This window comes from Sus scrofa, chromosome 4 (genome assembly GCF_000003025.6).
Source record: "Sus scrofa isolate TJ Tabasco breed Duroc chromosome 4, Sscrofa11.1, whole genome shotgun sequence".
NCBI lineage: Eukaryota > Metazoa > Chordata > Mammalia > Artiodactyla > Suidae > Sus > Sus scrofa.
In genome coordinates this window covers 74,308,496-74,321,222 of record NC_010446.5, presented here as the reverse complement: position 1 = coordinate 74,321,222, position 12,727 = coordinate 74,308,496, and the positions used below count along the sequence as shown (strand labels likewise).

Below are 12,727 nucleotides of genomic sequence, written 5' to 3'. Positions count from 1 at the left end.
CTCTCTTCTTTGCTGTGCAGAACCTTTTTTGTTTGTTATAGTACCACTTGTATTTCTTCTGTTGCCTTTGCTTTTGGTGTTAAGTTAGTCATTGCTAAGACTGATGTTTCCTTCTAGGAATTTTATGGTTTGGGGTCTTAGGTTCAAATTTTATCCATTTTGAGTTGATATTTTTGTGTGGTGTGAGATGAGGTCCAGTTTCATTCATTTCTATATGGTTGTCCAGTTTTCCCAGTAATATTTGTTGAGGAGACTGTCCTTTCCCCATGGTGTATTTTTGATGCCTTTGTCAGAAATGAATTGACTGTGTATGAGTGGGTTTGTTTGGGGGCTCTGCATTCTCTTACATCTATGTGTCTGTTTTTTTTGTTTTTTTTTTTTTATTTCTTTTTGTCTTTTTGGCATTTCTTGGGCCGCTCCTGCGGCATATGGAGGTTCCCAGGCTAGGGGTCGAATCGGAGATGTAGCCACTGGCCTACGCCAGAGCCACAGCTACGCAGGATCCGAGCCGCATCGGTAACCTACACCACAGCTCACAGCAACGCCAGATCGTTAAGCCACCGAGCAAGGGCAGGGATTGAACCCGCAACTTCGTGGTTCCTAGTCGGATTCGTTAACCACTGCGCCACAACCAGAACTCCTATGTGTCTGTTTTTAATGCAGTATCATACTGTTTTGATTACTATAGCTCTGCACTGTAGTTTGAAAGAGAATGCAGTGTCTCCAGCTTTGCTTTTTCCACTCAAGATTGCTTTGGCTATTTGGGGTTTTCTGTGGTTGCATACAAACTTTAGAATTGTTTGTTTTATTTCTGTTAGAAATGCCATTGACATTTTGACAGATGGCATTAAATTTTAGATTGTTTTGGATAATGCGGACATTTTAGCAATATTTCTCCAATCCATGAGCATGGAATATCTTTCCATTTACTTGTGTTGTCTTCCATTTTTTTCATCAGTGTCTTACTGTTTTAGTGTACAGGTCTTTCCCCTCAGTTAAATTTATTTTCTCTGTATCTTACTCTTTTTGATGCAATTGTAAATGGAATTGTTTTTTCAAAACTTCTTTCTGAAAGTATATTACTAGTCTATTGAAATGCAACAGATTTTTGTGTATTGATTTTGTATTTTGCAGCTTTGCTGAATTTATTAGTTTTAACAGTTTTTTAGTGACTTTTAGATTTTCTGTATGTAATAACATGTCACCTGCAAGTAATGACAGTTTTACTTCTTCCTTTCCAATTCGGATACCTTTTCTTTCTTTTCCTTGCCTGGTTGCTCTGACTAGGATTTGCACTATCATGTTGAATAAAAGTGGCAAGGTGAGCATCTTTGTCACTACATTTTTACCCACCCCACATGTTTTATGTTTTTGATGTCACAGTTTACATTTTTCATCTGTGTTTCTCGTAATAAGTTATGGGAGTTATAATTTTGTTTTGTTTTTTACTCTTTTTAAACTTTTACTCTAGCTTTTTATTTTTATTTTTTTTTGTCTTTTGTTGTTGTTGCTATTTCTTGGGCTGCTCCCGCGGCATATGGAGGTTCCCAGGCTAGGGGTTGAATCGGAGCTGTAGCCACCGGCCTACTCCAGGGCTACAGCAACGCAGGATCCGAGCCGCGTCTGCAACCTACACCACAGCTCACGGCAACGCCGGATCGTTAACCCACTGAGCAAGGGCAGGGACCGAACCCGCAACCTCATGGTTCCTAGTCGGATTCGTTAACCACTGTGCCACGACGGGAACTCCCTACTCTAGCTTTATAAGTGATTTAATCCATCATTGTAGCTTTAAGTTATTCTGAATTTTGCTGTAGATTTACTTTTACCAGTAGGATTTATACTTTGTTTGCTGTTATTAATTAAACTTAAATGTCTTTAAAATTTCTTGTAAAGCTAGTCTAGTGGTGATGAACTCCATTAGCTTTTGCTTGTGAAATGCTACTTATTCAAATCTGAAGCACAAATTTTCTGGGTAGAGTATTCTTGGTGACAGTTGTTTTCTTTCAGCATTTTGAGTATATCGTGCCACTCCCTTCTGGCCTGCAGTTTCTGCTGAAAAATCTGCTCATAGTCTTTTGGGGGTTCTTTTGTACATAACAGGATTCTTTTGTTGCTTTTTAAGGTTCTCTCCTTGTCTCTAACTCTTGACATGTTAATTGTGGTATGTCTTGTGGAACTCTCTGTCTGTTTCCTTCCCTGAGCTAGGGAAGTTTCCAGCTATTATTTCTTCAGACAAGTTTTCTGCCTCTTTCCCTCAGACCTTTATAATGCAAATATTGGTTAGCTTGCTTTCTCATAAATGCCTTCTTTTTTTTTTTTTATTCTTTTTTTCTTTTTGCTGCTCCGATCAGATGAGTTACACTGCCCTGTCTTTTGGTTCATTTCTTCCTTTCTTCAAGTTCTTTCCTCCTTTATTTTGCTTCATGTAGTCTGTTGAAAGCTGCTGTTGTGTTTTTCAGTTAACTTACTGTACTTTTCAGTTTCATGGTTTATACTTGGTGCTTTCTTATATTTTCTATTATCTTTTGAAATTCTGCTTTGTTTTCCCATTGTTCTGAGTTGGTGAGCATTTTTATGACTTATTTAAAATTCCTTATCAGGTAAATCATTTCTCTCTTTCATTAAGGCCTTTTACAGAGGCTTTATCTTGGTCTTTGGGTCATAGTCTTCTGTTTCTCCATTTTCCTTGATTATCTTTATTTATTCCAGTGGTGAGATAAAACAGCCAAACTTTCCTAGTCCTGAATGACTGACCTCATATAGGAGATGAGGCTTCTCATTCAACTCTGCATTAGCTCTTGGTTGTGTCTCTTACCTTTTTAATTTTCCAAGCATCCTACTTGATTGTTTTGGCTCTCAGTAGTTGAGGGTGTGCCAGGGTTTGTCTCTGGCCCTAAGGGAAGGATCTCAGTCAGCACCTAGATTCACGCTGATGGGAATCCAGCCCCTCAGGCGGGAGCTTCTCAGATATGCAAAGAGACCTGTTTCGGGGGAAGACTGGGAAATATGCATTTCTATCTGCTCCCTCTGCACTGAGCTATGGCAAGGTAGCCACTTAATGTTTGCTACAGTCCTGCTGAACTGGTGAATACAAGCCTCATCAGCCACCAGAGTCAGTCTGTCCAGAGATGTACCCTGTGGGTGGCAGCCACAAAAGTTGGTATGCCTGGCTTGTACATGGGGCAGAGGGAAGGTGCAGAGGTGGTGCCTGCCTGGCCTCCTAGTCTCGAGAGAGTTAGAGTCAGCCCCTAGGTGTGTGTTTCAGGCCACAGCTATGAAGATAAGGTGATAGCCTTTTACTGCAAGTCTGGAGGTGCCTTTTAGTCTGCTGTTGACACTGTGCCCTGGGGGAGAGCCTGCTAAGAATGGTTTTCTCAGTGGGCCAGCTGCTGGGGCACCAGTCTGTCCTGGGTGCCACAGTGAGACCATCACTGGGTCTCACCTTTGTTCAACCAGAGCCAGATGATGGCGCTGTTGTCCTCTTTGCACATGCAGCCCACTGTTGACTTGTAAGTGGTGGAGGGGACTTGGTCGGAGTCCTCCTGGTACCTGAAGCTGCCTTTAGGGTGAGTATGTCATATGGGTCCTGTTCCCTGCACAGGGGATAGCCCTCCCTCCCCAGCCGAGTGGCCTGCTCCTTATCAGTAGGAGCACCGCAGTCAGTCCTGTGGGACCCATGAATGTATGCCCCGCTGGCCACCAGAACGAGGCCAGGCGATCAGGAGGTGTCCCCTGAGTGGCAGCCATGAAATCCAGAACGCTAGATGTGTTGCATGTGTTTTTTTGTTTTTTTTGTTTTTTTTTTTTTTAATGATCAGTGATTCTGCAATTTTGAATTTTCATCATCCCTAGACTATTTTTTTTAAATAACTCAGATTAACTGAGCAGACAGTGTTATTTTAATGTAAACAATCACATCATTCCTTTTTTTTTTTTTTTTTTAAGCGAGACCTTTCATAGTGGGTGGTTTGAGAGAAGGAATGAGTTAATAACTCAAAATGAAGAGTACTATTGTTTTAGGTGATATTAACTGGAAAACTTGACCAGCATGTTTCCTGCTTCATCAATCAGAGCATTGCAGCTGGCAAGCAAGTTCACTAGATGTTCAAAATAGCACATCCAGGAGTTCCCATCATAGTGCAGTGGAAACAAATCCCTCTAGAAGCCATGAGGTTGCAGGTTCAATCCCTGGCCTCTCTCAGTGGGTTAAGGTAAGGATCCGGTGTTGCTCTGAGCTGTGGTGTAGGTCGCATGTGTGACTCGGATCCTGCGTTGTTGTAGCTGTGGTGTAGGCAGGCAGCTAGCTGTAGCTCCCATTCAACCCCTAGCCTGGGAACCTCGGGTGCTGACCTAAAAAAAAAAGGGAAAAAAAAAAAGAATAAACAAAATAACACATCGAGTATCTGCGTGTTTGGAGGTCTTTGTCTCTGCACACATTTAAAGATTAAGGACGTTAACTTACTCTGAGGGGGTAGGGGGTCAGGTGGAAAACTTGATGCCCGCTGAAGCAGGGTAGTCAAGTATTTTTTGTCTTCAGATGTTTAAAAAAAAAAAACCTGAAACTCTCTCAGGCACAGGGAAATTCCTAGTATAAACTGATTTGGGAGTTCTTTTCTAAGCCCTGGCATGCCCCAGGCACAAGGCCTTCGATGAGGCAACAAGATTGAAGGGGTTGCCGAGAGCACAGTGTGGGCCAGACCTGGGTTAGGGTGAGTATGGAGCCCCGAAAAGGTGAAGATGTGACATCAGGGACGTTGTGATTAGACTGTTAGAGTCAGTGGCGGGGTGTTTTGCCTACTGACCTCAAGAGCAGTGAGAGACATTAGTAAGTACCTTCTTACTGATTTATAGTCAGCCAAATGGACAGCCTGGAAATAGAATTTCTGTCCTTAGTTGGCACAGTAATGGTGTTTGATAGTTTCAAGTGAGAATAAAATGAAAATTCTCACACTGTGAAAATATTTTCAGAATCCTCTTAAATCTCATTACTGGTCATTCTGAAATTCCGAGCATAATTGAAAGAATTTCGAGAGTAGCCTTGTGGTTCTTTTAAAAGGGCTGTTTTTGACACTTAGTATCAGGTCAAAGATTTTAATATACTACAGGTGTGAGTTAACAGAGCCTTTCAGAAAAATAATACAGGAATTTATTATTCTCTTAGAAAGCTTTTAATTGTATTATGTGCAAAGTAGTAGACTCGTAAGATAAGAAACAAATTTTTTGATAAAAATTTTAGGGATATCTTGTTTGCTCTTATTTTAATAATACTGGCCAAAATATTTAGTAGACATTTGTTTCCTGTCAGGATAAGGCATCATGCTAGATAAATAAAAAGTTAAATGTGAGCCTTGGTCTCAAGCAACAGAGTAATGTCAGGTGAGGGTGAAACTGCCGAATTGAGAGAAATAATGTCAGCCTGAGGTCACAGAGGTGACCTCACACAGTGGCTCTTGACTAACATTTTGATAGAAAAGTTCTGGAAGGATATTCCAGGAAGAGGACACAGCTTTTCTGTGGAGGCACAGAGGTGCTTGACCTGGCTGGGAAATAGCAAGTAGTTTGTGGCTGGAACGTTGTAATGTTTGGAAAGAAATTCAGTGAAATTGGGCCAAGAAAGTAGTTGGAAATAAAATCATTGAAGAATGCTTTGTATTTTAGAAGAATGGTGAAATTTAATAAAGATGAGCATACTTAAACCAGTTAAATTTTTTAAAAAGTATAAGTTGAGGTGATGTTTGTTATTTTTCACAAGTGCTGTAAAGCCCATTTCTTTTCTAGGCTTGAGTGTGTGGGTATGAGTGACCTCAGAGTTGTTCAGACAACTTGAGATAAAATTTGAAAAAAACTTCTATGGGGAAAAAAAATAAAACTACTCAGTTTTGAAATGAACCACTCATCCAGTCCTTGTAGGCGGTCAGTGGCAGAACCAAACGTAGAAATAGCACGAGATTACCACTCAACATTTCATTTGTTCTAGTGCATTTAAAATGGTTTTGTTTATAATGTTGATAAAATGGTTAAAGTTTAAGTAAAATGTGCTTAAGGAGAAAGCTTCTAGGGAAACAACTTCTGAGATACAAAAGGTACTTCATTTTCTTTCCATGGATTTAATAGAATTACGCCATATGTGATTTTGCTGTCTCAAGAATTTACATTTTGTTCACAAACCTAAACCCTGTTTTCCTCTTCAAATTGTATCATACTTCTGATCAGCATTTTATTGGAGGCTTCACCCCAGGACAATTAAGCAAGAAGGATAAATAACATGGGCAAAGGATTTGAATAGCTATTTCTCCAAAGATGTACAAGGGCTTCTAAGCACAGGAATGATGCTCAGCCTCATTAGTCATTAGGGAAATAAGACCAAACTACAGTGAGATGCTGCTTTACATCTACTCGGATGGTTGTAATAAAAAAGACAGTAGCAAGTGTGTATTGTGCCATTTTATATGAGATTGAGCATTCATGTGTGGGGGCTGCCAGAACCAGTGCCCTGCAGAATCCGAGGGACGGGTGCATTGGGCAAGATATGGAGAAGTGGGACCCATCACACGTGCTATTGGGAACGTAAAATGGTGCAGTCATTTCGGAAACCAGTTCACTTCCTCAAAAAGTTAAACATAGAGTCAGCCTGTGACCTGACACAGCTGTATTCCAAGAGAGTTAAACATATGCTGACACAGAAACTTGGATGTAGATGCTCAGCATTATTAGCATTATTGATGTCAGAAAATGTAAAGTCACCCAAAATGTCATCGATTGATAGATACCCAAGAGTGGCATATCTGTACAATGGAATATTATTCAGCCACAAAAAGGAATGAAGTGCTGTATGTGCTACAACTTGGATGAACCTTGGAAGCATTCCTCTAAGTGAAAGAAACGAGACACAAAAGGCCACATGTTCTATAATACTTTAAAAGAGTGGGCTTTATGGTATGTGAAGTATATCAATTTTAAAAGAAACTTATTTAGTATCCTACTAAAAGATAAACCATATAGTAATTTTAACAGTGAAAGTTTAGTGTACAGAATTTATAATATAATTGAAGAGACAGGGATTGGCTAGTAAGTAAAGAGAATTTTAATGAATACAGGAAGAGCAGACTGAATAAATGTCTCCTAAGCCGGGGCTGAGATGGACTGTCCCAGGAAAAGGCTGTTCTCTTCCTGTGTCTGGGATCCAGGCTTTGTTGGAGGGAGTGCAGTTGCAACTCAGTGGATGGCGAAGCAGCTGAGATACCAAACTTGCTGGAACGTCATCTGTGGAGAGCTGGGGAAGGCCATCCACAGGGAGATGCTGCACCTTGGAGCCTGATGCAAGCCCCAGGAAGGACTCTAGGGAAAGCTGCTCCATGGAGGGGGTGGGGGTGCCTTGCCTGTGCCAGAGTGCAGGGGAGTGGGGGCAGGTGGCTGCCCCACACCTAAGGAGCTGGGTATTTAAGCTGCTTCCTGCAGGACAAGATGCTGGAGAGGCACATGTGGCTGGAGCCTGGCTGGAGCAGTAGACTGGAACTTGGAGAAAAACCCTTTCCTTCAGTGTACCTCCTGCTTCCGCTGCTGACCTGCCAGCTGGCAGTATTTAAAGGGCCCATCTCCATTTTCACAGAGCAGGCAGTCATGGGTAGATTTGGGGAGGTAAAAAATTGGCATGTAAAACCCTATACCAATTTAGAATGTATTCTGTTTTGTTGGGCTTAAAGAAATTGTTCCTCTCAGAATAGCTGAATGAATTTCAGTCTATATCCTTGTAATACTTAAGAGATTTCTGTTTTGAATTACTACAAAAAGCAAGTCAGAGTCATTAAAAAATCATTAAACAATATAGAACTGTTTAAAATGTAAAAATTTCCCCTTTATCCCTCAGTCTCTTACCATCTGTTTCATTCATGTCTCCCAAAGAAAAAACTACTGCCAAAGTTGGTGCGTGTGTTTTATTCTATAATGTGTTTATGTAATATGTGTGAATACATATTTTTCATAACAGTAGAGGTTTTCTATATAGATGACACGTGAGCTGTTGTAGATTTTTATGGGAGGGATATAATACTCAGTTGCCAAGCACTTGTGTAAGCTAGCAAGTCACATAATCCTTCTCTTTGATTTTCTAAACTTTAAAAATAAAGGGGCTTTTACTAAGGACGTTGAAAATCTGTAATGGGTATAGTTTGATCATCTCTGGGAGGGAGAGGTAGTTTGGTAACTCTTCATGTAAACAATTTTTTCTATAGCTGGATGGTCGTATTTTTCCATGTGTTTTGCAATTTAAATACCTTGTGTGTTAAACATTTGTACATGTTTATGTGTATGCCGCTGGCCACATATACTACTAAAATTTCAGCGAAATCTGAATTACAGAATTTTTGTTTTTCCTTTAGAAAAATCCTGCAAAAATGTCTCTCTACCCATCTCTTGAAGACCTGAAGGTAGACAAGGTGATCCAGGTATGTTTACATTGTTAAAGTACCTTTTTTTTCCCCGCGTACTCTGTCTGCCATACATTCTGGTGATGTGAAATGGACAGGAAACTTAAATAGCAGGTGTGTTTGTTTAACACTTTATAAACTTCTTTTCAGTTTTTTCTAATGAAAAGGTTAGAAAAGCTAGACATTATTCTTTATTTCACTCTGAATGGCCACAGGATGTTATATCTTTGAAACTGGACTTAAACTCCAAAGATAGGTTGATTTAATGACTAAGGTTTAAAATGAATACGTTTTTAAATTGGTAAAATATACCCCAGCTTCTTAGGTATTGTCTTTTTGAGATCCATATGTTGTTCTTTTGGGGCCTTAGATATGACCAATCTTTAATTCTTTACTTTTTCTAGCAATTATAGAAATGGGGGAGGTACATGCTGCTTTTAGTGTAAAAAAGCACAATGAAAGCATAGTAATTGATTTCCTTTGAGACATAAGCAGCAGGCGTTTCACAGGTTCCTGCCATAGTGGCAGTGTTTCTAACTCATCAAGTCTGACATGTTTGTGGTCCTTTATGTCAGCTCCAACTTTGGAGATAGATGCTTCTGCTTAAGGAGACAGTTGAGGAGTGGGATCAGTTCTTGCTCTTTGTAAATTTTTATTCTTTTTAGCTAGAGAGAATCATAGTATTTAATTGCATCTTGTTTCCAGTTTACTTTCAAGTTGATCTCTTATAAAGTTGGTTATTCTTTTAATTTGGCAAGATGAATCAAACTCCCTGTTATACTTTATTCCTAAAATCTTTTTTTTTTTTTTTTTTGTCTTTTGTCTTTTGTTGTTGTTGTTGTTGCTATTTCTTGGGCCGCTCCCGTGGCACATGGAGGTTCCCAGGCTAGGGGTCAAATCGGAGCTGTAGCCACCGGCCTACGCCAGAGCCACAGCAATGCGGGATCCGAGCCGCGTCTGCAACCTACACCACAGCTCACGGCAACGCCGGATCGTTAACCCACTGAGCAAGGGCAGGGACCGAACCCGCAACCTCATGGTTCCTAGTCGGATTCGTTAACCACTGCGCCACGACGGGAAATCCCTAAAATCTTTTTGATATGATAAATGTGTTGAAATTCTTTAGTACTTCATCTACTAACCCCAGACTCCCAATCCATCCCAATCCCTCCCTCTCCCCCACCACCCTCACCAACACATATCTGTCCTCCATGTCCACCATTGTTTCTGTTCTGTAGATGGATCATTTGTGCCATATTTTATTTTATTTTTTAATTAATTTATTTTTTGTCTTTTTGCCTTTTCTTGAGCCGTTCCCACGGCATATGGAGGTTCCCAGGCTAGGGGTCGAATCGGAGCTGTAGCCACCGGCCTACGCCAGAGCCACAGCAATGCGGGATCCGAGCCGCATCTGCAACCTACACCACAGCTCACGGCAACGCCGCCGAATCGTTAACCCACTTAGCAAGGGCAGGGACTGAACCCGCAACCTCATGGTTCCTAGTCGGATTCGTTAACCACTGCGCCTCGACGGGAACTCCCTGACTTTTTAATAATTATTTAATGAGCATAAAAAGTTTGCTACAAATTTGTGTGAAGTCTTAAGCAACTTCAAGAATACAAGTGTTTTTTATGCAAAATGTTGGCTCTTTTAGAGTGAAAAAACCCCAGCAGAAATAGTAACAACTGTGTAGCTGAAATTGTTAACCTTGTAGCAGTGATTGGATGCCTTTGGCATGGGGGCGGAATCAAGAACACATGTTTTCCATCATTGATTCCCTGTGGATGTTGATTGGTGGTGTGTAAAATCTCTGAAACCTGTTCACCTGCCACGGCTTTGATGCCACACAGTTTTAAGTGGCTGTTCAGAAACATCTCAGATCTCTTATCACTTTTTTCTTTGGTGTTTTTGTCGTTATTTTTCTCATGTGGTTTTTATTTCCACAAAGTTCATCCGAACAGACACACTTGATTTTGAGAAGCTTTTATTCGGAATATTCACCCTCAAGAATAATAAGCTGTTAATATGACATCGGAGCACTAAGTGATAGGATTTGCAGGTGGATCTGAAAGAATGATTTTTTTGTCTTTTTTTTGTTGTTGTTGGTTTTTATGGAATAACCATAGTAGGATTTGAGCAGGGGTTTTTCATTTTGAAAACAGCAGAAAAGGAAAGAAATAGTTGGTATTGACAAATGCTGGATTGGAGAAATAAGAGGGCTACAGCCTATATCAGGATGACCTTCTTTAAGGAGATGCAGGTCATATGGGTATTTCCATTAGAAGGCTGTGTTCCAAGCAGAAAGCTAGCTGCCTGGGGTCAGGGGGTGGGGGAACATCGTGTTTTAGTACTAATTGGATTTAAAAAATATTCCTAACCTAGCCACTAAAGTCTTAGGCTGTTTATGTTTTGTTTTTCATTTTCTATGATAGGTCATACTTGGGTGTTTTGGTTTGTTTGTTTTTTGCTTTTTGTGGGTTTTAGCATCAGACAATCCCTGCACCTATCTGTCTGTTATGAGGAGCCTGTGGTTGTCAAACCTACACAGAATAAGCTTTTAAGAAACAGTGGTTTTTGTCAATTTCCTGATTATCACAGTGAGTGGAGATTGTCCTGCCAGCTCCAAGAGCATTCTGTAGTGTCAGAAATGGTGTGTTCCCAAAGTAACTGTGAGCTCCTTGGGCGTCCCCCATTTTTTTGTTTGAGATTTCAGATGAGTATGAAATAGCTTGCTGCATTTAATGGCTTAGAGTCTTTAAACCCTTGTACCATCTTTTATTTTTACTACAAATTATATAGTAATTTGCAGAGAGCTTTTATGTACTTACTTCAGTATTCATTGGATAAGAACAATAGCAATGAATGAAAGAATAGAAAGTAATAAACCAAAGTAAAAGATGATCAATTTTTTAAAATTAGTGAATTATGTTTTTCAGAGCTGTTACAGGTTCACAGCAAAATTGAATGAAAGATTAGTTTCTGTCTCAGTGATCCCCGCCCCCCAGTTCCCCTCTCCCCTGGCACAGTTCCCACACGCCAATACCCTCACCACAGTGGCAGGGTGGGTGAACCCACTGTGACACACTGTTGCCACCCCACATCCATAGTTACATCTGGGTTCACTCTTGGTGGTGTTCTCTGTTCTTCCCTCTGTTTGCTTTGGTCAAGTGTGTGGTGACCTCGGCCAGAGCTGGTGATCACGCAGAATACTCTGTACCTTTGTGCTCTATACCTTCCTCCCTCCATCCCTGCTGATTCTTGGCAACCACGGAACTCTGTCTCATGATGCTGCCTTTCGGAGGGTCGAATCATAACACCCTTTCAGATTGGTTTCTTTCACCTAGGAATGTGCATTCATGGTCCCTCCTTGTCTTTTCATGCCTTGATAGCTCTTCATTTTGGTGCTGAACAGTATTCTTAGAGATTATCCAAGAAGCAGTCCACTGGCCACACCTCCTTTTAACTGATAATTGGTGAAAATTTTTCAAAATTTAGCATACTTATTTTCATGCTGTGTTTTTTTCCCATTTAGATTATGACAAATTATGAAACAATAACTCTTAAAGAGTGACTGAATAACAAGCATATCAGAACATTTACAGCCCAAATGAGTGATGTGCTTTTGTAGGCTTTCCTTAATTAGGTTAAGCTTCCATCTCTCCAGGCATCTTTGGACCTACTGTTAGCATTAATTTTAGGGCTAGGTTGATACATAGGGATAAACCTCATTACTTAATTGACATATTTCTGATTATTAAGTAAAAAATGATGTTAGAGATGGCTTTAACACTTACTGTCAATCAGTGACATGCAGCCGTTTTAGGAAGTCAGATGCATCTGTAAAGGGAAGCATTTCATCAGTGGAACACTTAGTCCGACATGGGCTGTGAAGCCAGCCTGGGAGGGGTTCCTGGCATATCTGCACATGAGTAGTATTGATAAGTGTGCATATTGTCAAAGCTTTGACAAAGTTAACAGCCAAAAATTCCTTTATCATTTTTATGTCTGTATGTTTTACATAGTTTGTAATGTTTTTGTATTTAGTATATAACATAACCCCTTCTTAGGCTGGCTAAAATGTAGATGAGGATTATTTCAGTGGGATATGCCAGAATAGGAACATAAATGTTGACAACTTAGTATTTAAATTTTTAGGTGTTTTTCCAATAGATGACTTTTCATAGGAATATGATCGAGCTTTTTTTCTTACGTAAATAAGATATTTTTACCTAGACTTATTAGCAAAAGAATAATAAAAATGTAAAATGTGTAACCATTCTATAATGCATTTTGAAAA

General features: G+C 40.1%; 1 protein-coding gene across 7 annotated transcripts in view; it reads left to right on the top strand.

The window, feature by feature from the left end:
- Positions 1 to 12,727, top strand: part of SDCBP (syndecan binding protein) — a 61,780-nt gene that overhangs the window by 36,498 nt on the left and 12,555 nt on the right. For all 7 annotated transcript variants that reach the window (XM_021088485.1, XM_021088484.1, XM_021088486.1 and 4 more), the window contains 1 exon segment: positions 8,382 to 8,447. In XM_021088485.1, coding sequence (XP_020944144.1) covers positions 8,382 to 8,447 — 66 coding nt within the window.